The following is a 23,235-nucleotide window of genomic DNA, read 5'->3' as shown; positions in this document are numbered from 1 at the left end:
GCAAGATCCAGGTCCTTCTGGTCACCCTGCCCTTTTATACTGCCTGGTTGGAGAGTGTTCCTCATGGGGTTTCTCTTGACCTCGTCTCGTCAAGACAGCCTGGCTGCAGGAGGGAAGGCCTCCCTGCTGGGCCCGGGATGCCAGGACTCTTGCCTGACTCCTCCAGGGCAGACAGTGACATCTCACATAGACTCCAGAACTCTGGTGCAGTTTGCAAAATGGACAGACACATTTCTCTCTTGCCTTCCTCCTTACTCCCACCACTAAAGCCCATGAGATTAAAGAAGGCAAGCCTGGCACTCCTCAGCAGAAAAAGAAACATGCCATGGGAACGGGCAACTCTCCCTGCAGATTGCCCAGGACCCACACCCAGGGTCCCTGAGTGGCCTCCATGGGGGCTGGCGCCCTGGGCAGAGCCGAGGCTCACCTGTCGGCGATCCTTGCTTTGACTGTGGCTCCCCCTGGGCTCCGCTGGGCTTGAAGGAGAGTGTCTTTGTTCCCTGCTGCTTCTCCAGCTCCCCTAAGGAATGGAGAGGCCCGTGAGCAAGAGAAACCATAACCTCAAACACACAGAAGTAAGGGAGGAAATGCGGGGCAGGCAGGAAGGGGAGGAAGAAGCCGAGAGGTCCCAGCACATGCTGTGAAACACGGACCTTGGGTCTGGCCCCACCACTGAATAGCAAGTAAAATACCCCCTGGGAACCACGGTCTCATCTGTACATGGGGATGATCGTATCTGCTTAAACATCAGAGACGCACAGAAGAGGCTGATGTGAGGGAGGTTTGAATCCTGGTTCTGACACTCCCTGGCTGTGTGGCTTTAGGCAAGTTACCCAACCTCTCCATGCCTCACTTGAGAGGACAGCTGTGCCCGCTTCAAGGTGTCATTAAGAGGACTGCGTGGAGAAATACACATAAAGCACTGAGGACAAGGCCTGGCTAGTGACCGGTACTCCATAAGTATTAAGGTGCGTGTGAAAGTAATGGCAAAAACCGCAATTACTTTTGCTCCAACCTGTATCAGTTTTGTTACATTGTGTGAGAAGCACTTGGCACAGCAGAGTTTGCTGACAGGGGTGACACCTCACCTCTCCACCCGGCACCTGGGAGGATGGAGCCTGCCTGGCCGGCTGAGCCTCCACAAGGTGTTCAAAGCTCTCCCAAGGAGGCAAGTCCATACCAAGGGTGTGGAGGTTGCAAGCCTGCGGGGCCAGGACATCTGTCTAGGTACTCAACTTTAATTCCTCTCACTGGATTGGAAACCTGTTCCTTCTTGTTCTTCTCTCAGTGGAGCTACAGAACTGCCGGCTGCCATCCTTGGAGATTTGACATGATTATTAAATCACTCCTCCTGCTTCTCTTTTCCAGGAGACATAACTCAAGTTCCTTTTATTACAGCTACTCTCCTGGGCTCCATTTTCAGTCTCTCTGGTTGTCTAGAAACCAGGGACACTGAACTGTAGGCCCCCAAACCAGAACAATTTGTCCTGATTGCCTAAATCACACCATCGATCAATGCTAAATATTTTTACTGCACTGAGAGTTGTTTCTCTCCCCCAGAGGGGCTCTCTTGGCTTTGGAGAAATTAGCATCATAATTACAAGTGAGGAGTCCTGGGCCACTGGATGCAAACCTTGTTTTGTCACTGACTGCGAACTTGGACAACTTTCCTAAGTGCTTTTAGCCTGTTTCCTTATTGTAAAATGAGGAAAATAATGCCCACTATGGAAAGCTGTCGTGAGAATTAGTCCAGTGCCTGACATATAGTAAGTCTTTAATAAATGGTAGCTGATACTGCTTTCCGTTTTCTTTTCTTTTTTGTAGAAACGGGGACTTGCTGTGTTGCCCAGGCTGTTCTTGAGCTTCTGGGCTCAAGCACTCCTCCCTCCCGAGCTTCCCACAGTGCTAGGATTACAGGTGTGAGCCACTGAGTCCAGCCCATTTTATTTTATTTTATTTTTCCTGGCTTCCTTTCCTCCCTGTCTCCCTGGCCTGCCCTTCCTCTTCCCTCAGCTGTTCCTTCCCTTTCTCTCCAGTGAAGACTAAGAGCCAGCATGAGCCTTTCTTCCTGCTCTTTTACCCTTGAGGCAGCAGGAGAGGATATTCACCTCCTGACATGACAGATTCTGACACTGTCTGCTCCTCCGTGACTTTGGGAAGCGGGGTAAATGCTGCTCCTGCGCTGATGGAGGAAGGTGCCTCTCTCACCTATGCTGGTGCCACTTGGTGTGCTATGGCCCCCCAGGGCAGTGCGGAGCCATCCGGGACAGTCAGACAACGACAGAGGTGAAGCCATTTCAAGGTGCTTTCTTGAAAATGCTCCAGAACAACAGCAGGGGTGGCCTCTCTGGGGATCCAGTGCAGCCCTTGAAAAGAATCTGTTTGTTTCACCACTGAACTCAAATAAGCCAACAGACTGAAGGAAGGGAGTTTATATGTACCCCTCCCCACCAAGCAGTTACCTGAGTTCTAGAGCCCAGTCTGATGGATCTCATTTTACCCTGATTTAGATTGTTTCCTTAGAAAAAATAAACAGAACCTCTTCTCTCACTCCTAAGTGAAAGTATAGAATCAAACGTAAATGAAAATGACACTTTGGGAGGCCGAGACGGGTGGATCACGAGGTCAGGAGATCGAGACCATCCTGGCTAATACGGTGAAACCCCATCTCTACTAAAAAAAAATACAAAAAAACTAGCCGGGCGAGGTGGCAGGCGCCTGTAGTCCCAGCTACTCGGGAGGCTGAGGCAGGAGAATGGCCAAACCCGGGAGGCGGAGCTTGCAGTGAGCTGAGATCACTCCAGCCTGGGCGACAGAGCGAGACTCCGTCTCAAAAAAAAAAAAAAAAAAAAAGAAAATGACAGCTCCTCCACTTCTAACATGCACAACCTGGACACACGGCTGAACTCCTCAGCCTCAGCTGTAGAGTGGGGTCAATGCACCTACCTTGCAGTGTCACTATGAGAATCCACAAAATAAACTACTTAGCGTGTAGTAGGAACCTCAAAAATGATGTATCAAAAGCACCAGCCTGTCACATTGATCCCCTGCTCAAAATCTCCCCCTGCCTTTCCTAGCGCCTAATGGGCAGATATTAATTTGGAAACACTTTTAAACTAAGTGGCCATACAGGCAGGCCTGAAGCCTATTTTCATTTTCTGTTTTCGTTTCTGAATCTGTTCTTATTTAGTCCTCCCTTAAAGGCTATCTGGAGCCTCTGTGATGCTTAATCAGTACAAGCTTGTAGGTGGGTACAGGTTGCAGGCCCTTGCTGCTCTTCCCTTAACCCCAAAGCGGGCAGTAAACCACCTGGACATACAAGGAGACCCACATATTCTCTAAAATGCCTGAATGGAATAATCTAGAATCTAAGCATTTCTTAGAGGAACAGAGACTACTGTAAGATGAGGGATAGTAAGAAAGCAGCCTAGGCTCTTCAAAAGGACAATATTTTAAAGAAAATAAAGTGGAGGGATGATTCAAGATTAAAAGAGAGTGAAGAAATGAGGCCAACCAGATGCAATGTACAGACTTGGGCCACAGCGGGGGAGGTAACAGCAGACGGTTTGGTGGGAAGAAAAGCACCAGAGCCCCATGGGCCTGCCTGGCCGGCTCGCTTGGTCATCCTGGTAAAACATAGCAGAGCTCTCTGTTCCAAGAGGCCCATGTGCAGCCCCACGTGCCGGCTGATCTGTGTACACATGTGTGTGCATTCTAGCAAGCCTCACTTTAATTATGAAGAAACATGGAAACTGGTGCTCCCACCCGGGCTGTGGGAGTGTGGTGTGGTGGGGCCTGGAGATGGAGAGGGTCTGAAGTGGGGCCAGGGCAGGGTTGCGCTGCTCCCTGGAGTCAGGCATGTCTGTCTCAAGCTACGCCTGTCCCTTGCTGAATGGGAACCCCCACCAGCTGCCTCGGGAAGCCTGTGTCCTTACACTCTATCCGGATCTGCTCCAGCTCTGTCACCTCAGCAATGGACTCCTTCAGGTCCTCCACGAACTTTTGCATCTCGTCCGAGCCCAGGGCACAGAAATGCAGCACCTGCTTCCTCTCGGAGCCCGAGAGCGGTGTCACCAGTGTAATGCCATGAGAGTAATCTGGAAAGCAGACCCCAGGCCCCCAGTGGGCTGTGAGCAGCAGCAGCAGCCGAGGTCTGGAGCCAGCCAGACATGAGGAGGGCACGGGGTCTTTGGGGCACTCATGCCTCCATCCACTCTGCTGTCCAGCACTTCTCCCTCAACTCACCCCAGCCATTTCATTCATCCATTCCTTCTCAAACTTACATTGGCTGTCAAAGACTTACACTCGTTCTCAAAGAGGTGGAACTGCATGCCTAGCAGACCAACTGACTTGCAGAAGGTGTACGTGGAGGAGCTCTTCTTCTTCGGGCAAAGTTTGAGAATCTGTTCAGGAGAGGGAGATAGACATGTGCTGATGAGCAGACAGTCATGGAAACATGGATGCACAAACACCCAGGGGGATGCATGATCACAGAAGTAAACACATGCAGTGATGAATGTGCACATACAGACACAGATATATACATATATGTACACACACTATACCAAAATGTGCGTCTTCACTGCACAAAACCCTACAGTTGTTATTCCCTCTGCACTTAGAAGCCAAGCCACGGACCCTGAGCTGATCTGTAAAACCCACCTGATGTGATCCTTGCCTTACTCTGGACTTCTGCCCAAGCCACAGTGTCCTCCCTTCTGTAGCTTGAGAAGGGCAAGCTCGGTTCCACTGTGGGCCCCTCGCATACGCTGTTCCCATTTCACAGCTCTCCCGGCAGCTTTTTGCACAGCTGCATTACTCTCATTACTTAAGTCTCAAATGCTACCTCCTTAAAGATGCCTTCCTGGACCACCCCCTCTAGAAAACAAACCACAGCAAACCCAAATCCGGCCCTTAACCCCAGTCACTTCCGTACTATCACCTGGTTGCAGCCTTCATAGTGCCTTCCCCCAATCTGATATTATCTTGTTTGTCTGTTTCTTATTTTCTATCTCCCTCCCCTGCTAAAATGAAAGCTCATTTTAGTAAAGTCATCTGGTTGCTTAATAAACAAATTTCTATTCGGAGCCTTCTGTGAGCTGAGCCCTGGAGACACAGGAGAACTCAGAACAGAGCCCTTGACCTCAAGGTGCTTATGGAATGTGGAGTGTCACAGTGCCCATCAGGTGATCAAATAATAAAACATAACAGCAAAGAAAACAAAACCAAGGTGCTAAGTGTTTTGAAGAAAATGAAATAGGGTAAGGAATCAAACGTGATTTGAGACTTGAATGAAAAGAAAGAGGCCAGGAAGGCAAGAGGAGAGTGCAAGGTCTGGAGGAGCTTCGCAAGAAGGAGCAGCAAGTACAAAGGCCTGGCCCACAGAAGGGAGGCGGCTCACAGGGCTGAGGAGAGGGCAGGGAGGCAGATTAGGGGAAGGGACACGTGGCCTAATGTACACTCCAGAGAGATCACACTGCTGCTCTCAGGGGGTGAACCCTAGAGGTGGGGAGAGCCGTGTGGAGGCTGATGTGGTTCACTGAATGTACCAGGCGCACGCTAAGACCGTAGTAGTGGAGGTGGTGAGAGGTCGTTCAGGCTTGTGATCATTTTAGAGGCAGTGCCAGTGTGGCTCATGGATAGAAAGGGCCCGTGCATGGGAGAGGCAAGCCCTGTTCCAGTCCTGCTCACCAGTTTTCCAGACCTACAATAATGCCTGGCTCAGGGTCAACACTGATTAAATATTTGTTGAATGGATACTTGTTTTCAAAGAGCAAGGAACGAGTATCTGCGGATACAGATGTACGCATGTGTGCATGCATGTGCACGCACGCGCACACACACACAGATAAACCAGCCTCGCCTAGGCCCAGGGACAGAGCATGCTCCACCTAGGTAGGCCCTGTTCCTCCCAGGCCCTGGGGTGTGAGGCACAGCCCTGCGCGCTCCCTGCCCTGTGCGCTCCCTGCCCTGGGCTTCCTGTAACGTGGAGAGGCCAATGGTCTGGGATCTAGTTTGTTAACAGTTTGTGCAACCACGAGCAGATCATCTGATGTCTCGGTGTCACGACTTATGAAGTAGGAATTAGCATGTTTGCCTGAGCCCCCTCACGCCCACGGTGTGAAAGCACCATGAAGGCAGATCCGTCCCACGGAACAGGCATTCCGTCTGAAACCTCTGGGCGTCCTTTCCTGCCCACTTCAGGGACCCTGCCCAGGCTGCTCAGGGCAGCGGGTAGCCCCAGCCCAGCCCAGGCCCGGAGCGGGGGGCCACTCACCACCAACAGGTCATTGAAGAGGAACACCTCCCTCTGATGCGCCGCCTGCTTCTGCACCTTGTTCACATCCGTCACCTCAAAGAGCCGGCTGCAGCACACCAGGCGGCGGTGGGGCACCGACAGCACCTGCACGCGGGCGTGGCGCTCAGCGGGAGAACCCAGAGGCCTCGAGGCCTCCCCAACCACAGCGCCCATTTTCCAGAAGAGGAGACGGGGGCCCAGGGAAAGGGGAGGGGCTCTCCGGTTCTGTGGAGGAAGAGGGGAGGCGCTCCGGTTCTGTGGAGAGGGAGGGGAGGCGCTCTCCGGTTCTGTGGCGGGAAAGGGGAGGGGCTCTCCGCTTCTGTGGCGGGAGAAGTGCGGGGCTCTCCGGTTCTGTGGAGGAAGAGGGGAGGCGCTCCGGTTCTGTGGGGAGGGAGGGGAGGGGCTCTCCGGTTCTGTGGCGGGAGAGGGGAGGGGCTCCGCTTCTGTGGCGGGAGAAGTGCGGGGCTCTCCGGTTCTGTGGAGGAAGAGGGGAGGCTCTCCGGTTCTGTGCACAGGGAGGGGAGGGGCTCCGGTTCTGTGGCGGGAGAGGGGAGGGGCTCCGGCTCTGTGGCGGGAGAGGGGAGGGGCTCCGGTTCTGTGGTGGGGCCTGGACTTGACTCTCATCCTTCTCTTCTGAGGCTCTTTCCCTCACATACTCACCCCATGTCCCCAGGGCTCATCCCTGTCATGCCTCTTGGGGAGCACAGCCAAGGAGAAGGGGTCCACTAAGCCACAGTAAATGAGGTGATAGAGGGACAGGAAAAGGACATTGAGAAGAGCTTTCAGGCTGTTCCAATCCAGCCACTGTCAACCTGCTTCCCTCTATAACCTTGAGGGCATCCCCTGTCCCAGGCAGCAGCCTGCAGATATGACACCTCCACCCTTTCTCTACTGCACAGATGCAAGTGTGCGAGAGCGAAGGGATCACAGAGACACCTGGTGTCTACTCCAGCGTGTAAGACAAACCAGTTGCTTGCAACCAGACAGATGCTAAGACCTCAGCAATAAAAGGCTCTCAAAGCAGAAAACGCTGTCCCTGCACAGACTGGGTGGAGGGAGCCTAGTGCAGAGCCTCAGAAGAGGTCTCCAAACTCTCCCAAACTGTCCCCTGAGCCAACAATATGAGGAGGAGGAACTGGAACCCCCATGACATCCTTTATAGTATAAAGTGTAGCCTACAGAGAAGGCCCACTTTAAAAATCATTGCAGGCTTGGAACATGCTGCCTGGGACACAGGTCACTACCAGTAAGGCACCTCTATGGTGATGCCACAGCGTAGAGCCTATTGAGTCCATTTCCTGCCTTCTACTCATCAGGACCATCTAGGAATGCCTAGTAGTCATGCTGTCCTAGGAAAGGGATACTAAATCTCATCTGACCACCCAGATGCTTCCACCCTAGACCACCAGGCAATGCTTCTTGACATCTCATCTCAGATTCTCCTGCTGCAGTATCTGGTGGCAAGAGGCAATGAGGAAATTAGGCAAGAAAAAAAAAAGAGATGCAGTGTCTGGCATACAGTAGCTACGCCATAACTATTATGTGAATGAATACGAAGAAGGAGTTTCGGAAAGGTAAGGAGGAGAATGGGAAGAGATGCCAGGAAGGAAGGAAGGAAAGGAGACAGAAGATACGTGGCTTGTGGACACTCACTGTCTTCATGCCCACGATGGACTTCTCCACCTTGGTGACGTACGTGACGTGGTCCTCATTGGACTTGAGCTCCTTCTGCTGTATCCTCTCATAGATGCCTACCACCAGCTCCCTGGGGATGTCAGCGCCATCGTCCACACCTAACAACGTGGAGTGGGCAGGGGTGGTGGTGGGGTTGGGAGGGAGGGTGTCAGAGCGCTGGAGCTAGACAGAAGAGATCCCCATCCAGCCTGGAGCTCCCCGCGGGTGGTCTTGATTTTTGCCATGCCTTCAATGCCTGGTGCCTCATACCCATTCAATTAAGAACAAGTTCCTTAGCCAGGCACCAAAACTGATGATATGATACGGCCCCAACACGCATTTCCTGCCTCACCTCCTGATGTTCCTCAAGCGGAGTCTTTGCGCCCCCCTCCCAGGCCTCTTTCCCAATAGCCAAATACCACCTCCATGTTCCTGCCAACCCTCTGTGCCTCTGCAGTTCTATCGTCTTCCTTGTGCTTGTCTCACCCCCCAGCTCCGCCCTACCACTCTAGCATCACAAGGAGGTTCTGTTTCATTCTCTTTTGGATCCTCCTCCTCCTGGGTTCTCCCCTCCCCTCCAGTGGGAAGCATGGAGTTGAGAGCTTAGTCTTTGAAGGGATTCCTCCCTCACTGGGAGCAGTGGGGGAGCAGGCAGACCCAACGGCAATGCAGGCGAGGACACCCCTGTTCCACCTCCTGCTTCATAGTAATGATAAAACTCTGGCAACAAAAAAACACTGGCAGGAAATATGCCAAAAAGCAAACACATTTCTTTTGGAGAAACAGGCAATTAAAATATCTTCTTTCTACTATTTCCAAATCTTTCTTTAATGACTATATGCTTCTTTTATGATGGAAAAATTAAAAATAAAGCAACTTTGGCAAGCATCTCTCAAAGGAGTGTTCCCAGCTACTGAAAGGACACCATGCCTTCTATGCACAGCTCCCTGCCTGTTCTGGCTTCTTCCACATCTGATCTTGGTTCTTAAAGTCAGGCAAATGAGCCATGCAGCAGTCAAGGACGCTGAAGGAAATCAGGCTGTGGGTAAGAAAAAGCAAGGAGAAAGGCTGAGTATATGGATGCCTGCAGTTCAAGGTGGCAGGCTGCATGCCTCTGCTGCTTCTGAATATTCGGGAGAAAGGAATCTTGTAGAAAAGCATAAACCCACAAAGACAGAACAGGAACAAAGGCACAGGCATCCCAGGACCTGGAAAGTGGATAACTAAGTGGATGGATTTAGCAAACCTGAGAAAGCTGAAACCTATACCAGCAGAGAGGCTAGAAGCCGCTGGAACACCACACAGCCACCAAACGGCTTAGAGCTGGTGTAACAGCAACCCCTAAAAGCGAAGGTGAAGGTGGGCTGGAAATAGGAAAACAGGTTGAAAATGGGTTACAAAGCTGCTGCGCTTCCCTGTTCCCTCCTCACTCCAGCAGAAGACTGGGAGTCCATTCTCTAGAACTCTGGGCTGAGGGACCCCACACACAGCCAAAGGTGGGACTCTGCTGAAAAGTGGGGGATGAAGTTGATATTTATATATTAACCTTCAACCCCACTTCCCACTTAAAGATCTCAGAACTCTGGCAGCCAGAATCATACATTCTGGGCAACAGATTGGACATTTATCTTCTGGGTATCAGGCAGAACAAGAAAAAAAATGTCTTCAGATACTGCAGTGGGGATCTCCCAATGAAATGGCTTAACTAAATCACCCTACAAGAAAGTCCACCAGCCAGCAGCCCCCACCTGTGTTCACAGAGTTATTCACCAGCTTTCTGGTGTCTCAGTTTAAATAAGAATGAACAACCAGATTTCATCAACTGTATTTGGAAAGTCTATACCAGGAAAGAGAAAGGAATATGGGGAAAAACAGAAAAAGAACTCCAGAAGAAATAGAGGCAAGCAGGGAGAAACTCAAACAAACAAACCAATATTAATATCTTCACAGAGATGGGAGAAGATATTGGATCTACAAAGTGAGAATAAAATGCTATAAAAGAGGAACACTGAGAGGACAAAAGAGAGCTATTGAGAATGAAAAATATGACAGCAGGAATGAACAACTTGGTAGGAGACATGAAAGATGGCACTGAGGGACATTTTCCAGAAAGTCAAGGAAGTAAAGATGGCAGGTATAAAACTATAAAAGTTAGAGGATCAGACTAGGAGATCTACCAACAGAATAACAGGAGTTCAAGAAAGAGAGTCCAGAGAAATTGGAGGGCAGAAATGATCAAATACAACATTTAAGAAAACTTTCCATGACTGGAGGACATGAGTTTCTAGATGGAAAGGACCAATCCAGCCCTGGGCATGAGGGATGAAAGAAGAACTGTAGCAAGGCACATCATCGTGAAAATCCAGAACACGAAGGGCAGACAGAAGAACCTGCAAGCTTTCAGAGAGAAAGAAAGAGTAACAGACAAAAGGCCAGCAGCTGGGAGGGCAGAACAGCACTGGCAGCTAAAAGACAATGAAGCAATGCCTTTGAAATCCCAATTGGTGTGTTTTGAGGCTGGAATTCTATCCCCAGCCAAACTCCCAACCAAGGTCAAAGACAGAAAAAGATACATTCAGAAATGCAAGTTCTCAAAAATGGCCTTTTCTCTGGAAGTAAAGTAAAAATGAGGAAGCTCTGACATGCAAGAACCAGGAATCTACCATGAGAGCAAGGGAAGGAGGGCCCAGGATGCCGGCTGTGCCCTGGCCCAGCCACTGTCCAGACTGTAGCAGGACCAGAGGCTCCCGAAGATGATGCTCCTGCACCACCTCCCAGGTCTGGATGTATGGAGAAGAGCTTGACACGTAGGGTGGGAAGCTGGGGCTGAATCAGGGGAGGTCCTCAGACAGTTAAGCAAATGGAAAGAGAAGCATTAACTCCAGGGAAAGTAGAGATAGGAGGGAGTTGCAATCATTCTGCACTTGCAGACTCAGCTTTGGAGTGTGTGTGCAGAACCTTAACAACATGACCACTGATGTGAGTGGGATGGGTCGGGGAAGGTGGATGAAAGAGGGCTAAATCCTTACATTCTATAATGGGGAATTAATAGATAATGCTTAAAATAAAAATAATTAACAAAGGCCAGGCGTGGTGGCTCATGTCTGTAATCCCAGCACTTTGGGAGGCTGAGGCAGGTGGATCACCTGAGGTAGGGAGTTCAAAAAAAGCCTGGTCAACATGGTGAAACCTCGTCTATTCTAAAAATATAAAAATTAGCTGGGTGTGGTGGTCCACGCCTGTAATCCAAGCTACTTGGGAGGCTGAGGGACAAGAATTGCTTGAACCTGGGAGGTGGAGGTTGCAGTGAGCTGAGATTGCAGTGAGCTGAGATTGCACCACTGCACTCCAGCCTGGGTGACAGAAGTAATAATTAACAAGGAGTAGTGTATAAAAGAGATGAGATACCAAAGTATAAATACTGTATAGCCCTATTTAGATGAAGTTCAAGGACTGGCAGGACTCGTCAATGGTGATAAAAGGCAGAATAGTTGTTACTCTTGGGCAAAGGTATTGACTGGGATGGGACAGGAGAGAACATTCTGGGCGGGTGAAAATGATCCAGATCAGGATCTGGGTGTGATGGCATAAATGCACACGAACATACACATTCATCAAATTTCAGGCACACACACTCACAGTCTGGGCTTTATGCCAGTTAAAAAAAGGGATAGAAAGAAACAGAGAAGCATAAGCATGCGGTTTATCGATACAGAAGCAACACAAATAGCTAAAAATGTCAAAAGTGGTTGCCTCTGGAGAAGGTGAGTGGTGAGAGGGGCAGGGACTAATTTTTTCTGTGATAAGCCTTGTAGGATTATTTGACTTTATTAAATTATGTGGATGTATAACTTTGATTCTTTTAAAGGCTAAAAAAAAAAAAAAAATCAATGGAGCACACATCACAGTCTGCCAGTCCTGGTTTGCTCCCTGCCAGACAGCGCACTGCGTCGATGAGAGGACTTGCCGGCTGGTGCCGTAAAGTTATCTGCAAGGCTGACTTGAATGGACCCGGGACCTGAAGGCCCTGTTCCTGGCTCCTTCCTCATAAGTTGTGGAGGGGAAGGGCTGGCACCACTTGAGCCAGCAACTCTGGTGTCACGGGCCTAGAGGCCAACCACGTTCCATGGAGGGCAAGAGGCACTGCCCAAGGGTGCTTGCTGCTCTGCAGTGGCGGTGGCTCTTGGAAATGCCCCAGCCGCCTGGCACACAAGTAATGTTCCCAGCTTGCTATGGGTGACCAGGCCCAGAGAGCAGGTGACGATCTGTGATAGGGGCTCAGACTCACAGAATGCACACTGCACAGACCGGGCCTGAGCCATGGTCTTGCCCCTTCTGCCCCAGTGCCCACCTCCTCACCTCGAAGGTTTCGGATGAAGTCCTCCAGCATCATCTTCCGGTCAGGCTTGATGTTGGGGCTATACATGTCGGTGTTGAGGAGGATGATGGCGAAGGCAAGGATGAAGATGGTGTCGGGGTTGTGGAACTGCTGCACCACTTCAGGATTGCACATGCAGTAGCGCTGGCTGTGGGCGGGTCAGATGCAGAGCGGACACTGAGCCCCCGCTCACCCTCCCCCAGGCCCAACAAAGGAGGGGGTATCCAGGGGATATCCCAACTCTCCAAAGGCTTTAGGTCCAGGGAGACCACCATCTGTCCCATACCCTGGTCTTCTTCCCCACACCCCCAAATGCCCCACCTTTCTAGCCTGGGGAGCTCAAGGGGTTGGTCCCTTTTCTTTCCTTCACTTCTTTCTCCCCAGCCTATCCTGCCCACACCAGAAGGGGTGTTTCTGGCCCAATGTCCAACCCTCCTGATGACATCTCCTGTCTCCCAGGCTCACAGCGGCCCGGCTTCCCCAACCTGGGGTCTGTTGGGGAGTGGAGCTGGGAAGTGGCCTTACCTGAAGGCCTCAATGAGCCGCTCCACCTTCTGGGCCTCTCCTTGTACACGGATGTGTGCCTGGAACTTGCGCAGGGCCTCGTCCAGCTCCATGCTGGAGAAGTCCATCTCGTCCACCACGCAGCTGAGGGCAGGCAGGGAGGGTGTGAGGTCAGGCGGCCCCCTAAGCGCCCTCCAACACCCATTCCCGCTGGCCTCCGTTCCCAGCCAGGACGGGTGCAGGGCCCCTCAGGCTACTCGCCCCCGGGGTTCTCCCTTTAATGCCCCAAGAGGACCATCTCCTCCCATCTCCCACAGTAGCCCTTTCAGAGCCCAAACCCTGAGGCCAGGAGAGGCTTTGGTGGCCCAGGACACAGGGGTGGAGGGAGGCTGAACTCGGATCTTCCGACTCCAAATCCCAATTCCTTCCTTCTTAACCTCAGATTATCCCAAGCAAAGCTTTCAACATAAACAATACAGTAAACACATTTATTTTGTTCTTTCAGAGAACTGCTAGGAGCCTGTGTTTCTCCCAGGTTTAAATTTCACTTTCTCATTTGGGTCTTGAGGTGGCTGAGTCCTCCCTTGGGTCCCTTCTGCTGTAGGCTGAGCAGTAAGGAGCAGAGCCCTTCAAGCCCCTGGGGCTTTCTGCAGCCCAGCTCCTTCCAACTGCCCCAGCCCTCGGGGAGACTGTGGTGGGAGGCATGGCCTCTTAAGAGTAAATGACAAATGTGCTTAACGTGAGGGGACAGCGTGACACGCAGGCCAGATTCTGGTCCTGGCCCTCCTGTGAACTTGGTGTGACTCTGGCTCGCCCACTCACTCCTGGGGCCTCCGTGTGCCCTTCTGAAAAGGGAGGAGGCTGGAGTCCCTGCTCCCCAAGGGCCTTGCTACCTCTGAAACGCTGCCTCCAACCTGGGGGGTTTGCCTCTGAACATCCCGAGCTTCAGTGTGTGTGTGTGGGCGGTCATATGCCAGTTCTCCCAGCTAAGCAGGCGCCTTCCTCTGGTCTAGCCCAATCCAGGGGACTCTGCACTGCAGGGTCTGAGGCCGAACCCTCCCAGCCCCCTCACCCTGCCTCACCCTCCTTTGGGGTGCTCTGTCCCCAGGGCCATGTGCAGCGAGGCAGGAGTCCAGGCCTGGCAAACCAGGGGACCCAATGTCCCCTGGGCATTGCTTTCCCTTTGGGAGAAGCAGACCAAGCGTATTAGATTAGGCTCTTGGAGCTGACGTTTGCCCACTCTACACCCACTCACCCGTCTCCTCCCACCGGCTATGGCACAGCCCCTGCACACTGCCCCGACACTGCCCACTGCTGGCAAGCAATCCCTCTCTGCTCCCACGGTCCTCTGGCCTGCCTGCCCAGCACATCAGGGCACAGAAAACGCCTGCTGAGTGGCCATGGGATGGTGACATGAGCTCTGAGCAGGACCCACTTCCTCCATGACCTCAGCTTCCATTCTGTGCCTACTGCCCAGGAGACGTGGAGACCCCCACTCTGCCGTCAGTTTTTAGGAGAAAACAAGGGGAGACGCAAGAGTGGTGGTGGTCAGGACCTGGCGGTCCGTGGACTCTGCCTCTCCCACAGTTTTCTGGGGAGAACCAGGAGGAAAGCGCATCACCGAAGGCTCTTAGAAAGGGAGGGGGTGCCGAGAGGGAGCTGGGAGTCTCTCCTCCTCTTTCCTTTCCCCTCCCTCCCACAGGCAGGGCCCATGGCCATCTTCAGGCTGTGAGTTGTCCTTGGCTTGGTCAAAGCCCACTCCTCTCAGGTTTGCTGGCTGGGACGGTGGGCAGGTGAGGGTGGGGCTAGGGGTGGAGGCCAGCATCTTGCCCAAGGGTGAGAATCAGCAGCACCAGGATCAGGGCATTTGAGGTTGAGGTGCCGGCTGGGGAACAGGGGCCTCCAGGGCCAACCAAGTGACAGGCTACTCTGATTTCCCAGTGACCCTCCTCACCTCCACCCTGTACCCTCTGCAGCCGTATGTGAGCACCAAAGGCCCTATGCGGCCACATCCGTGTGTTCCCATAGCCCAGCCCATCAGGAGTCAGCAACTGGGCACAACGGAGCCACACAGTGACACTGTCCAGGGCTGGTGACCAAAAGGCTGTGGTCCGATGGGTACAGAGACAGAGCCTGGAGGAGGTGAACCAGTGTGGTCACGCATCAAGGGAGTCGGAGTGTTTGGGCCAGAGAGATGGAGTGGGGCAGCGAAGGTCAAGGAAAGTCTAATTAGACAGACAGAGAGAGAAAGGAGAGAGAGAGAGGGACAGGCAAGGAGGAAAAGGCAGGAGACAGATCCCAGAAAGGGAACAAGACTGGAGAGTGAGACGAAGAACAGGTGAAAAACAGACAGAGGGAGGAAGGGGGAAAGACAGAGAGACACGAGGAGAGGAAGGGACAGGAGGGGAAGAGGAAAAGACAGAAAAAGACTGGTAGAGATGAAGATGTGAAGTGCGCCACGGACTGGTGGGGGCGGCATGGAGCGACCACATCCCGCCCTCCCAGCCCAGGGTGCTGACTCTTTTGAGGCCAAGGAAGAGGCCCTTGGTCTCTCTGAGTGGCATCCTGCTGCTCCCCAGGACTTGCCTCCATCTGTCATGTACCCCGCCCCTTCCCTGTTTCTGAACCCTGAGGTCCTGGCACCCAACCTCCCACATCCACGTTCCTCCAAGAGCCTCTCTCTGAGTGCCTTCTGCCCCAGAGCTGTGGACCCGGTCTCACCCTGCAACGGCGGGGGTGCCGGGAGGCCCAGGGCACCGTGGGGGCAGGCTTCCGTAGGAGGCGGTGGGAGCAGCTGGTGAGGGTGGGATCTGCCCAGCCAAGCACGATGGCCTAGTTTCCAGCCCTTCACTCAGGTGACAAGCAGCTGCTCACTCGCTCAGGGCTGCCGCTAAAAGCCCTGGTAGTGAGCCCAGAGCCTGAGAGCCAAAGGCTGGGATGGGAGAAGCAGCCAGGTTGAAAGGTCGGCCCACATAATGAGAGTCGAATACACCCCTCGTGAGCCTCAGAGCAGGGAGGGTTGCAGGGGTGGGCACGTGGGCTGTGGAGCCGGAGGGGCCTCCCATCCAACATCTTCCAGTGTGTGTTCTCAGGACCTCATAGCAGAGTCATAAGAGTTAAAATGCAGCTCGCTGGACCCCACCCCACACCCAGCAAATTAGGATATTTGGGGGCAAGGCCTGGGAATCAGCACTCTCTGCAAGATCTCCAGGTTGTTCCTAAATTGTGACACCAAAGGCTGAGCTGAGTGCAAGGGTAGGCCTCGTTGCAGCTTTTAAAGTGTGAATTCAGCAACTGACAGGCCACCGGGCAGCAGCCCTCAGGGGCATGTGTCCCCACCTGGATATCGGGGCTGCTTTTGCAGTGCAGGTGGTGAGGGAGGGGGTGGATGGAGGCATGAACAGATTTAGTGCTTCCCCTGGCTGTGCGCTGGCCATCCTGCCTTCCTCCCCTCCCTGCATTTACCACCACACGGTGTCTGTGTTTCATGAACAGGTGCTATTCTGGGTTTCCCAGACCCTGGGGGAAAAAATGACATTTTCTGGCTGTGAAAGCCCCCGCTGGAAGGGAGGAAGCTCTGCTGAGTGGTGGGACACTCTACCCTCCTGCCTGAGGAGGCCACTTCCTTACTGGAGAGTTGGGGGTTGGACCAGGTGGCCGCTCAGGACAGGGACCCAGAGGCACCGGCCATCTCTGAAGCAGATGCTCCCAACGGCAGGGGGCGGATGACCACAGCAGCACTTCCGGCGGGCTGGTGGCTTCGTCCCCGCCGTCCTCCGGGAGAATCACTTGTCACTGTTTGCCTTTCTGATAGGGCCTGTGTCATCCTGGGGAAGGTGGCCGGGGGTGGGACTGTGCTGTCTGCCATAAGCCCTGCTCATTCCAGAGTCCCCAGAAGCACCCATCAGCCTTGGCCCTCTCCAGCATGAGCCTCCTCTTCACTCCCTGAGCATAAGCTTCTGCCCGCACTGTGCCCTCTTTTTCTCCCTCCCCTTCTCTCACTCTCTGCCCTGTTGCTTCTCTTCTTTTGCAGCGTCTACCAGCACTCCTAATCCCCACTTTCCAGCCTTCTGTGCGGCCCTGGAATCCTCATGGAGAGCTGAGTGTGGGCAGTTTACCAAATCCATCCTGCAGCCTCCACCCAGGGCGGCCCGGAGTCCTCTCTCCTCATCGGTCGTCTTTAAGGTAAAGAGCACCTCACATTCCCGGATGGTCTTTTCTGGTGTATCATCTCCCCATTTTACAGAAGACAAAACTAAGGCCGCGTAGGGCTTGCCGCATGCTCCCACAGCTGGGAAGAGCGGGCTGTCAGCTTCCTAGTCTAGTGAGGCCTCTCCCTGCCCCACTGGGCTCCCTTCTCTTCACTCCTGTGTGTGCACGGCGTGGCGGGGAGGTCCCTTACTCCAGTGCGGGGAGCTCTCCCTCCGAGCTCTCTGTACTGAATATGGCTCCAAGTGCTTCACTACGTGTACAATGACTTCGTTTTCTCAAGCTTGGGCAATATGAACCATTATTCCATTTTTTAAAATTACATATGAGACTGAAGTACACGAGAGAGCCAGCCCTGCAGGGGGACTGCACACATCTCATTCCTTGCTGACATCTCCTGGGGCAGGTGGCCCCCTGTGCCCTCCTCTCCCCCACCTCTCCCTGGCTCTCTGCTGCTCAGTGGCTGGCACTAATGTATGTCTTCCTAGGGGCTGTGATCTTACCCAAATGGCTTGGTGGGGACCTGTGAGAGGCCAAGGGGAAACATGTGGACACAGTTAACCAGGCGTGCCTATTGGCTCTGTGGTCACCCTGCAGGTTCAGAGCTGGCCTGGGCACAGCAGGGGCCCATATCCCTGACCTTCTGCCTTCCCCTTTCTGGTGCCTTTTGCGCCCTATGGCAGTGGCTGGCTGACTCTTTCAGCAACACACACTGAAATGGCTCCTGTGTGCAAGGTTGTGCTAAGGAGCTGGTGTAAGTGGCAAGCAACACAGTGTCTGTCTTGGTGGGAGAGACAGGCATTAAACACAGAATCAAAAATAATTTTTTTTTTTTTTTTTTTGAGATGGAGTCTCGCTCTGTCGCCCAGGCTGGAGTGCAGTGGTGGGATCTCGGCTCACTGCAAGCTCCGCCTCCCGGGTTCCCGCCATTCTCCTGCCTCAGCCTCCTGAGTAGCTGAGACTACAGGCGCCCGCCACCGCGCCCGGCTAATTTTTTTGTATTTTTTAATAGAGACGGGGTTTCACTGTGGTCTCAATCTCCTGACCTTGTGATCCGCCCGCCTCGGCCTCCCAAAGTGCTGGGATTACAGGCGTGAGCCACCGCGCCCGGCAAAAATAATTCTTTACTTATAGTCATGACAAGTTCTACGTAGGGAAACGATAGCGTTCCAGGAGAGGACAAAGGAGATACATTTCATATTGTATGTCTGGAAAGGCCTCTTTGGGGACACGGCATTTAGGCTGAGACCTGAAAGATGAGTAGGAGGCGGCCAAAGGAAGGAGAGAGGGGAGAGCTTTCAGGTGGGCTAAGGGAGGAAGCACACGCAAGGCTCGTGGCAAGGAGGAGCTTTCAAGGACCTAGGCAGGGTCCACAAGGTTGCAATGCAGACAGTAATAGGGAGGATGGTGACTGTGGGGCTAGGCAGGCAGGCAGGGGCTCAGTCCGTCAGCTTTGTGGGTCATGAGAAGGATCTGGGGGTTTATCCTGAATGCACTGGGACACAATAGAGGGTGTGATCAGAGGAGTGACAGGGTCCTGTTTGTTCTAAGATTTCTCTGGCTCTTGGGGAGAAAATGAATGGCAGCGGGGCAGGAAACAAGACAGAAGCAGGGGCCCAGGCAGGATGCTACTGCAGAGGTCCAAGCTGGAGAAAATGGGGCTGGGGCTAAGGCAGGAGCAGGGGAAACAAACTGGATGGACGATCTCGCTGCATCTTAGAGGAAGGACGGATGGGACTCGAGATGCAGGGAATGTGGGAAGTGAGGAAAGGGAGGCATCACTGGTGCGTCCTGGAGCTCTGGCCGGAGCACCCAGGGCCTGGAGGTTCCGTTCTCCAGTGTGAGTGTATCTCGGTGCAGACGCGTGCGGGAGGAGAGACGGGGTCTCCAGCCTGGGGCACATGAAGTTTGAGGTGCTCTTTCAGATGAGCCACCATGCCTCCCCTCCACTGAATCACGCTCAGGAGCTTGTCTTTTTCGTCTTACAAATTAAAACCCTGCCTTGAGCCCTCATTGCTCTCTAGTCACTGCCTCTTTTCTCTCCTCTTTGCTGCCTCCACCCCCTCATCTCCATTCACTCGTCCACCTGCTCCACTCAAGCATCCAATCCCAGGATCCCATGAACACTTCCCTCGTCACGGCCACTGCTGGCTGCTATGTGGCCAAGTCCAACGGCCTCTCTCTGTCCTCATCCCAGCCTCCTGGCAGCATCGACATGGTTAATTGCTCCCTTCTGGAAACACCGTCTTCCTGGCTTCCATCACCGTCCCTCCCCAGGCGGACTCTTCCCTCCAGAGGTGCCTCTCATCCATTGCAGCTGCCCCTCCTCACTGACCTGAAACTGGGCCCCACCCCCCTCTCAACAACCACTGTCCCGGTGGCTGCCCCCATTCTAGTGGCTGCCTCCATTCCGGTGGCTCTAGATAGCTAACAGTTTAACTTGCTTGAGTAAATATTTGACAATGTCTAGTTTGATAGATTCTTCAGATGAAATGTCCCTGAATCCAGCATCTCCCTGCCCCTGAAACTGAAAATCTATACATGTTTATTTGGTAGATGGAGCACCAACACAGGGGGCCTGATGCACATGCATATTCTGAATTCTCATCAGCTTGGAGACCACTGGCTGTGCGCTGGACGCCTGGCTCCCTCCCACATTGGCCATGGCCTTGCTGCTTCCCCACGGCCCTGGGCTCTGCCAACTTCTCCCCTCCCCATGCCCACAGCTGCAGTTTAGGGCTTCATCCTTTCTCACCATGGCTGTTAACAGCAGTAGCCTCCTCACCAGTCTCCCTGCCTCCAAACCGTCTTCAGAGCCATCCTAGGCTGCTCATTGGTACCGTGGCTCATGCCCCTGCTCACATTTCTTCCAGGGCTTCCCACATCCCTAGTGTGAAACCCAAGCTCCTTAGCAAAGCAAAGAAGGCCCTGTCTGCTTCCGGCTTCTCTCGCCCCTTCCCCAGCGTGGTCCCTCCTGCAGCCTGGCTCTCATGCCCACATTTTTGGTGCATGCTGTTTTTCTTCCTGCCGCCCAGCCCCACCCCTGCAGGTCTCTGTTTAGCTCTCATCCTCCCTAGGAGTCTTTCCTGACCTCTGTTGTCCCCGTTTATCTGTTCACCATTGCGTTTATCTCCCTGTGTCATAACATTTGCCTGCCTGTCTTCCCCACGAGGCTACAGGCTCCTTCAAGACAGGGCAGTTCTTTCAATCTCTGCCTCCCTGGGGTATGGGCACCCAATCACTGTTTTGTGGGATGAATGAATGAGTGAGTGAGAGATGACCAGGAATGACCTCGAGCATGCTGGCAGCTGGAGAAGGAGCCTCAGTGGCCTGTGCCTTTGGAAGTTCTACCCAACAGCCCAGGATTACTCAGCCTGCTTTGCTGCCAAGATTATCCGGAGCTGACACCGAGACCTGTGATGGACTTGCGAATGGCCCCGAGGATTCCAGACCCCAGACAATGAGGCAGTGTGGCGGGCACAGACCCCCTCTTCTTCCCCCTGCACACGCAAGTGAGTGATGAGAACTAGAGCAACTGGCACTGATTAGACTGCTTCCAGCCAAGCATGACTGGACCTGTCTCAGGAGGTGCCGCTGACTGGCGTGTGGATCACGAGTGGTACCGGTTTTGCTCAGGCTTCCCCCTCCTTCCTGTGAGCCTCTGCAGGGTCTGCAGCAAATACCTCACAAGGGTTGGGGAAAAAGGATGGATGTTCCCTGCATCTGTAGAAACAGGTACAATCTTGCATAAAATTGCTTGTTAACATCGATCTGTGCGTGGAATCAGTTTGTGTTGTCGGAAAATGAAGCGTCCTACACGCCTGTGATCAAAATGAATTTCATCATCTCCACCTTCTTTTTTTTTAGTGATAGCAAGACAGTGTCTGGCAGACAAAGGAACTGGTGGGGAGCTGAAAATAGGTAATGGTAGCAGCAGGGGTTTTTAATTGGCTGGAAGAGACGGCAAAGATCTGGCCTGAGAGGAAGTGTGTGAGCTTGTGCTCCTGGCTGAGACCAAGCCCAGGTTTCAGGATTAGGAAGGAAAACTAAACCACCTATTGCCACGGAATGTAGAAACCCTGGCTTTATTTGCCAGTTCTTGGCTTCCACAATCCAATGAAAAAGGCCCGTCCTCCAGAGAGTTATTTTGTTCGTCAGAACTCATAACATGCTCAACAAAGGCCAAGGCGTTTTGGAAAAGTGCAACGTGGCTAAGAAAATAGAAGAGGAGGAAACGGATGCAGGACCTGCCAGTGTTCCTGGTGATGTCATAGGGACGAAGAAACTCTCTTTTCAGGGGGCTGGGCAGGACTGGCTGCCACTCACACCTTGAGACTCAGGTACCAAAAGAACTAAGTTCAAACTACCCTTACAGTTTAGAATCCCTGAGCTGATTTTTCTCTTGCTGGACTCGGCAGCATCGTTTGCTGGTGGATCTCAAACTGAGGCATGCATTGGAATTGCCTGGTGGGTTTATTAGTGCACGGAGTGCTGGGCCCCAAGCCCCAGAGTCTGATTCAGTGGGCCTGGAGTGGGAACTGAGAGTTTGCATTGCTAACAAGCTTCCAAGTGAAGCTGATGCTGCTGGCCCGGGGACCACCCTTTTAGAAGCACTGCTCTATGCCAATAGCAGTGGGTGGAATAAGAAAAGGCCACGGAGCTGTTACTTCAAGTCACGTAGCCTCCTGGTGGCTCATCTCCTCACCTCGAGAATGGAGACGACACTGAGAATATCTACCAGGCAGGGTTGTTACATGTGTTAAAAGGGGCAGTGGGTGTGAAGTTCCTGGTATACAACAGGGCTTAACTGCACGTGCATTTTCATTAGGTGTGGGCTGACCCGGCTGTCAGTGGACAGGACCCCTCCCTGCCCCACCAACTAATTCTGCCTGGAATTATACCATTAGACAGCCATCCATCGGCCCTTTAAGACATGCATACACCAGAGAGAGGAAGCTAAATCTGGCTCAGACCTCTTGAGACTTGCAAATCAGCTTCTCAGCTCTGCGTTCTTCCCAAATCGAGAGGATCAGGGCATAGCAAATAAGGGGCAGAGCGAATAATGCCAAGGCAAGAGGTGGGATAGTACCTGATTTTGTTCAGTTTCTCTGCTGCTGGCCAGGAGACTAGTCAGGTCTTTTCCCCAGGGCCTCCGTTTCTGCCAGGGTAAAATGAGAGGGCTGGACCACTGACTGTCTAAGGGGTCTTCAGTGTCATGATTCACGACGGGGGACTGACAAGGGCTGTAAAAGCAACCGAACCACATGGGTCTCGGAATGACGCACAGAGGTTGGACGGTGCAGGGTTAAGGCCTCAGGTGATGGAGCCTTTGTGCCCGGCTTCACACCGCAGCCACTGATTAGCTCTGTGACTGTGGGCAAGCTCCCTAACCTCTCCGTTCCTCAGTGCCTCTGTTTGGTACGGATGAGCCGCACTTCCCTCCCAGCGTCGCTGTGGAGATGGAACGAGGTTTTGCATGTAAGGCTCTCAGAACAGCACCTGTGGCACACAGCACATGTGAGCCGCATTATATTTCATGGCCTGCTTGGTCACAAACGGCCCTGCTGGAGATACGACAGCCCTGCCCTGGAGACACTGACACCCCGGAAGCCCTCCTAGAAGGCCCACGTCGGAGCGGCCTGTTGCAGTCACAGCTGACACACAGAGGAGACTAAGTCCTCCAGAGCAAAGGCCTGAGCAGTCAGGGAAGGACTGGGTGGCAGGTAGGTCCATTTCTATATAAAAGTCCAATTTAAATGCCAAAGTGATCAGGCCAAAGGGAGTCTCAATCCTGGACTGAAGGTCCCAAGATCTCCAGCTACAGAAGTAAGTAGGTCTTAAACTCTCACAACTGTTGACTGTTCAGGAGAATCCCTTGTCTATCTGTGGTGGGGAGTGGGGCAGGAAAGAGTGGAGAGGTGAAGGGTCAAGGCCATAACCCCAAAGACACCACTTTTGAAGATGTTCTCTTTCCATCCTTCTGGTGCTGGCAGTGTACCATTTTCAAAGCAGTGGAAATGACCCTGAATCTTCTATTCCTGCCTGCACTGGGTCCCGGTCTCTCTCTCTCTCTCTCTCTCCCCTTTCTCCCTCCCTCCCTTTCTTCCTTCCTTCCTCCCTCCCTCCTCTCTCCTCTTCTCTCTCTTTCTCTCTCTCTCCTTCCTCCCTCCCT

At 53.0% G+C, this 23,235-nt stretch overlaps 1 protein-coding gene across 1 annotated transcript in view; it reads right to left on the bottom strand.

Annotated features, from left to right (window-relative positions):
- The window catches only part of IQSEC3 (IQ motif and Sec7 domain 3), a 46,531-nt gene that overhangs the window by 1,796 nt on the left and 21,500 nt on the right, over positions 1-23,235 (bottom strand). The window contains exons 4-10 of the mRNA XM_011967129.1: positions 12,876-12,998; positions 12,332-12,498; positions 7,952-8,091; positions 6,278-6,403; positions 4,304-4,403; positions 3,936-4,097; positions 428-520 (exon numbers count right to left, since the gene is read on the bottom strand). Of these exons, the coding sequence (XP_011822519.1) occupies positions 428-520; positions 3,936-4,097; positions 4,304-4,403; positions 6,278-6,403; positions 7,952-8,091; positions 12,332-12,498; positions 12,876-12,998 (911 nt within the window). The remainder of the gene's footprint in view (positions 1-427; positions 521-3,935; positions 4,098-4,303; positions 4,404-6,277; positions 6,404-7,951; positions 8,092-12,331; positions 12,499-12,875; positions 12,999-23,235) is intronic.

Source organism: Mandrillus leucophaeus, unplaced genomic scaffold, assembly GCF_000951045.1.
Source record: "Mandrillus leucophaeus isolate KB7577 unplaced genomic scaffold, Mleu.le_1.0 Scaffold79, whole genome shotgun sequence".
NCBI classification, from domain to species: Eukaryota; Metazoa; Chordata; class Mammalia; order Primates; family Cercopithecidae; genus Mandrillus; species Mandrillus leucophaeus.
The sequence above is the reverse complement of the archived record's forward strand: the minus strand, read 5'-3'. Positions and strand labels throughout refer to the sequence as shown.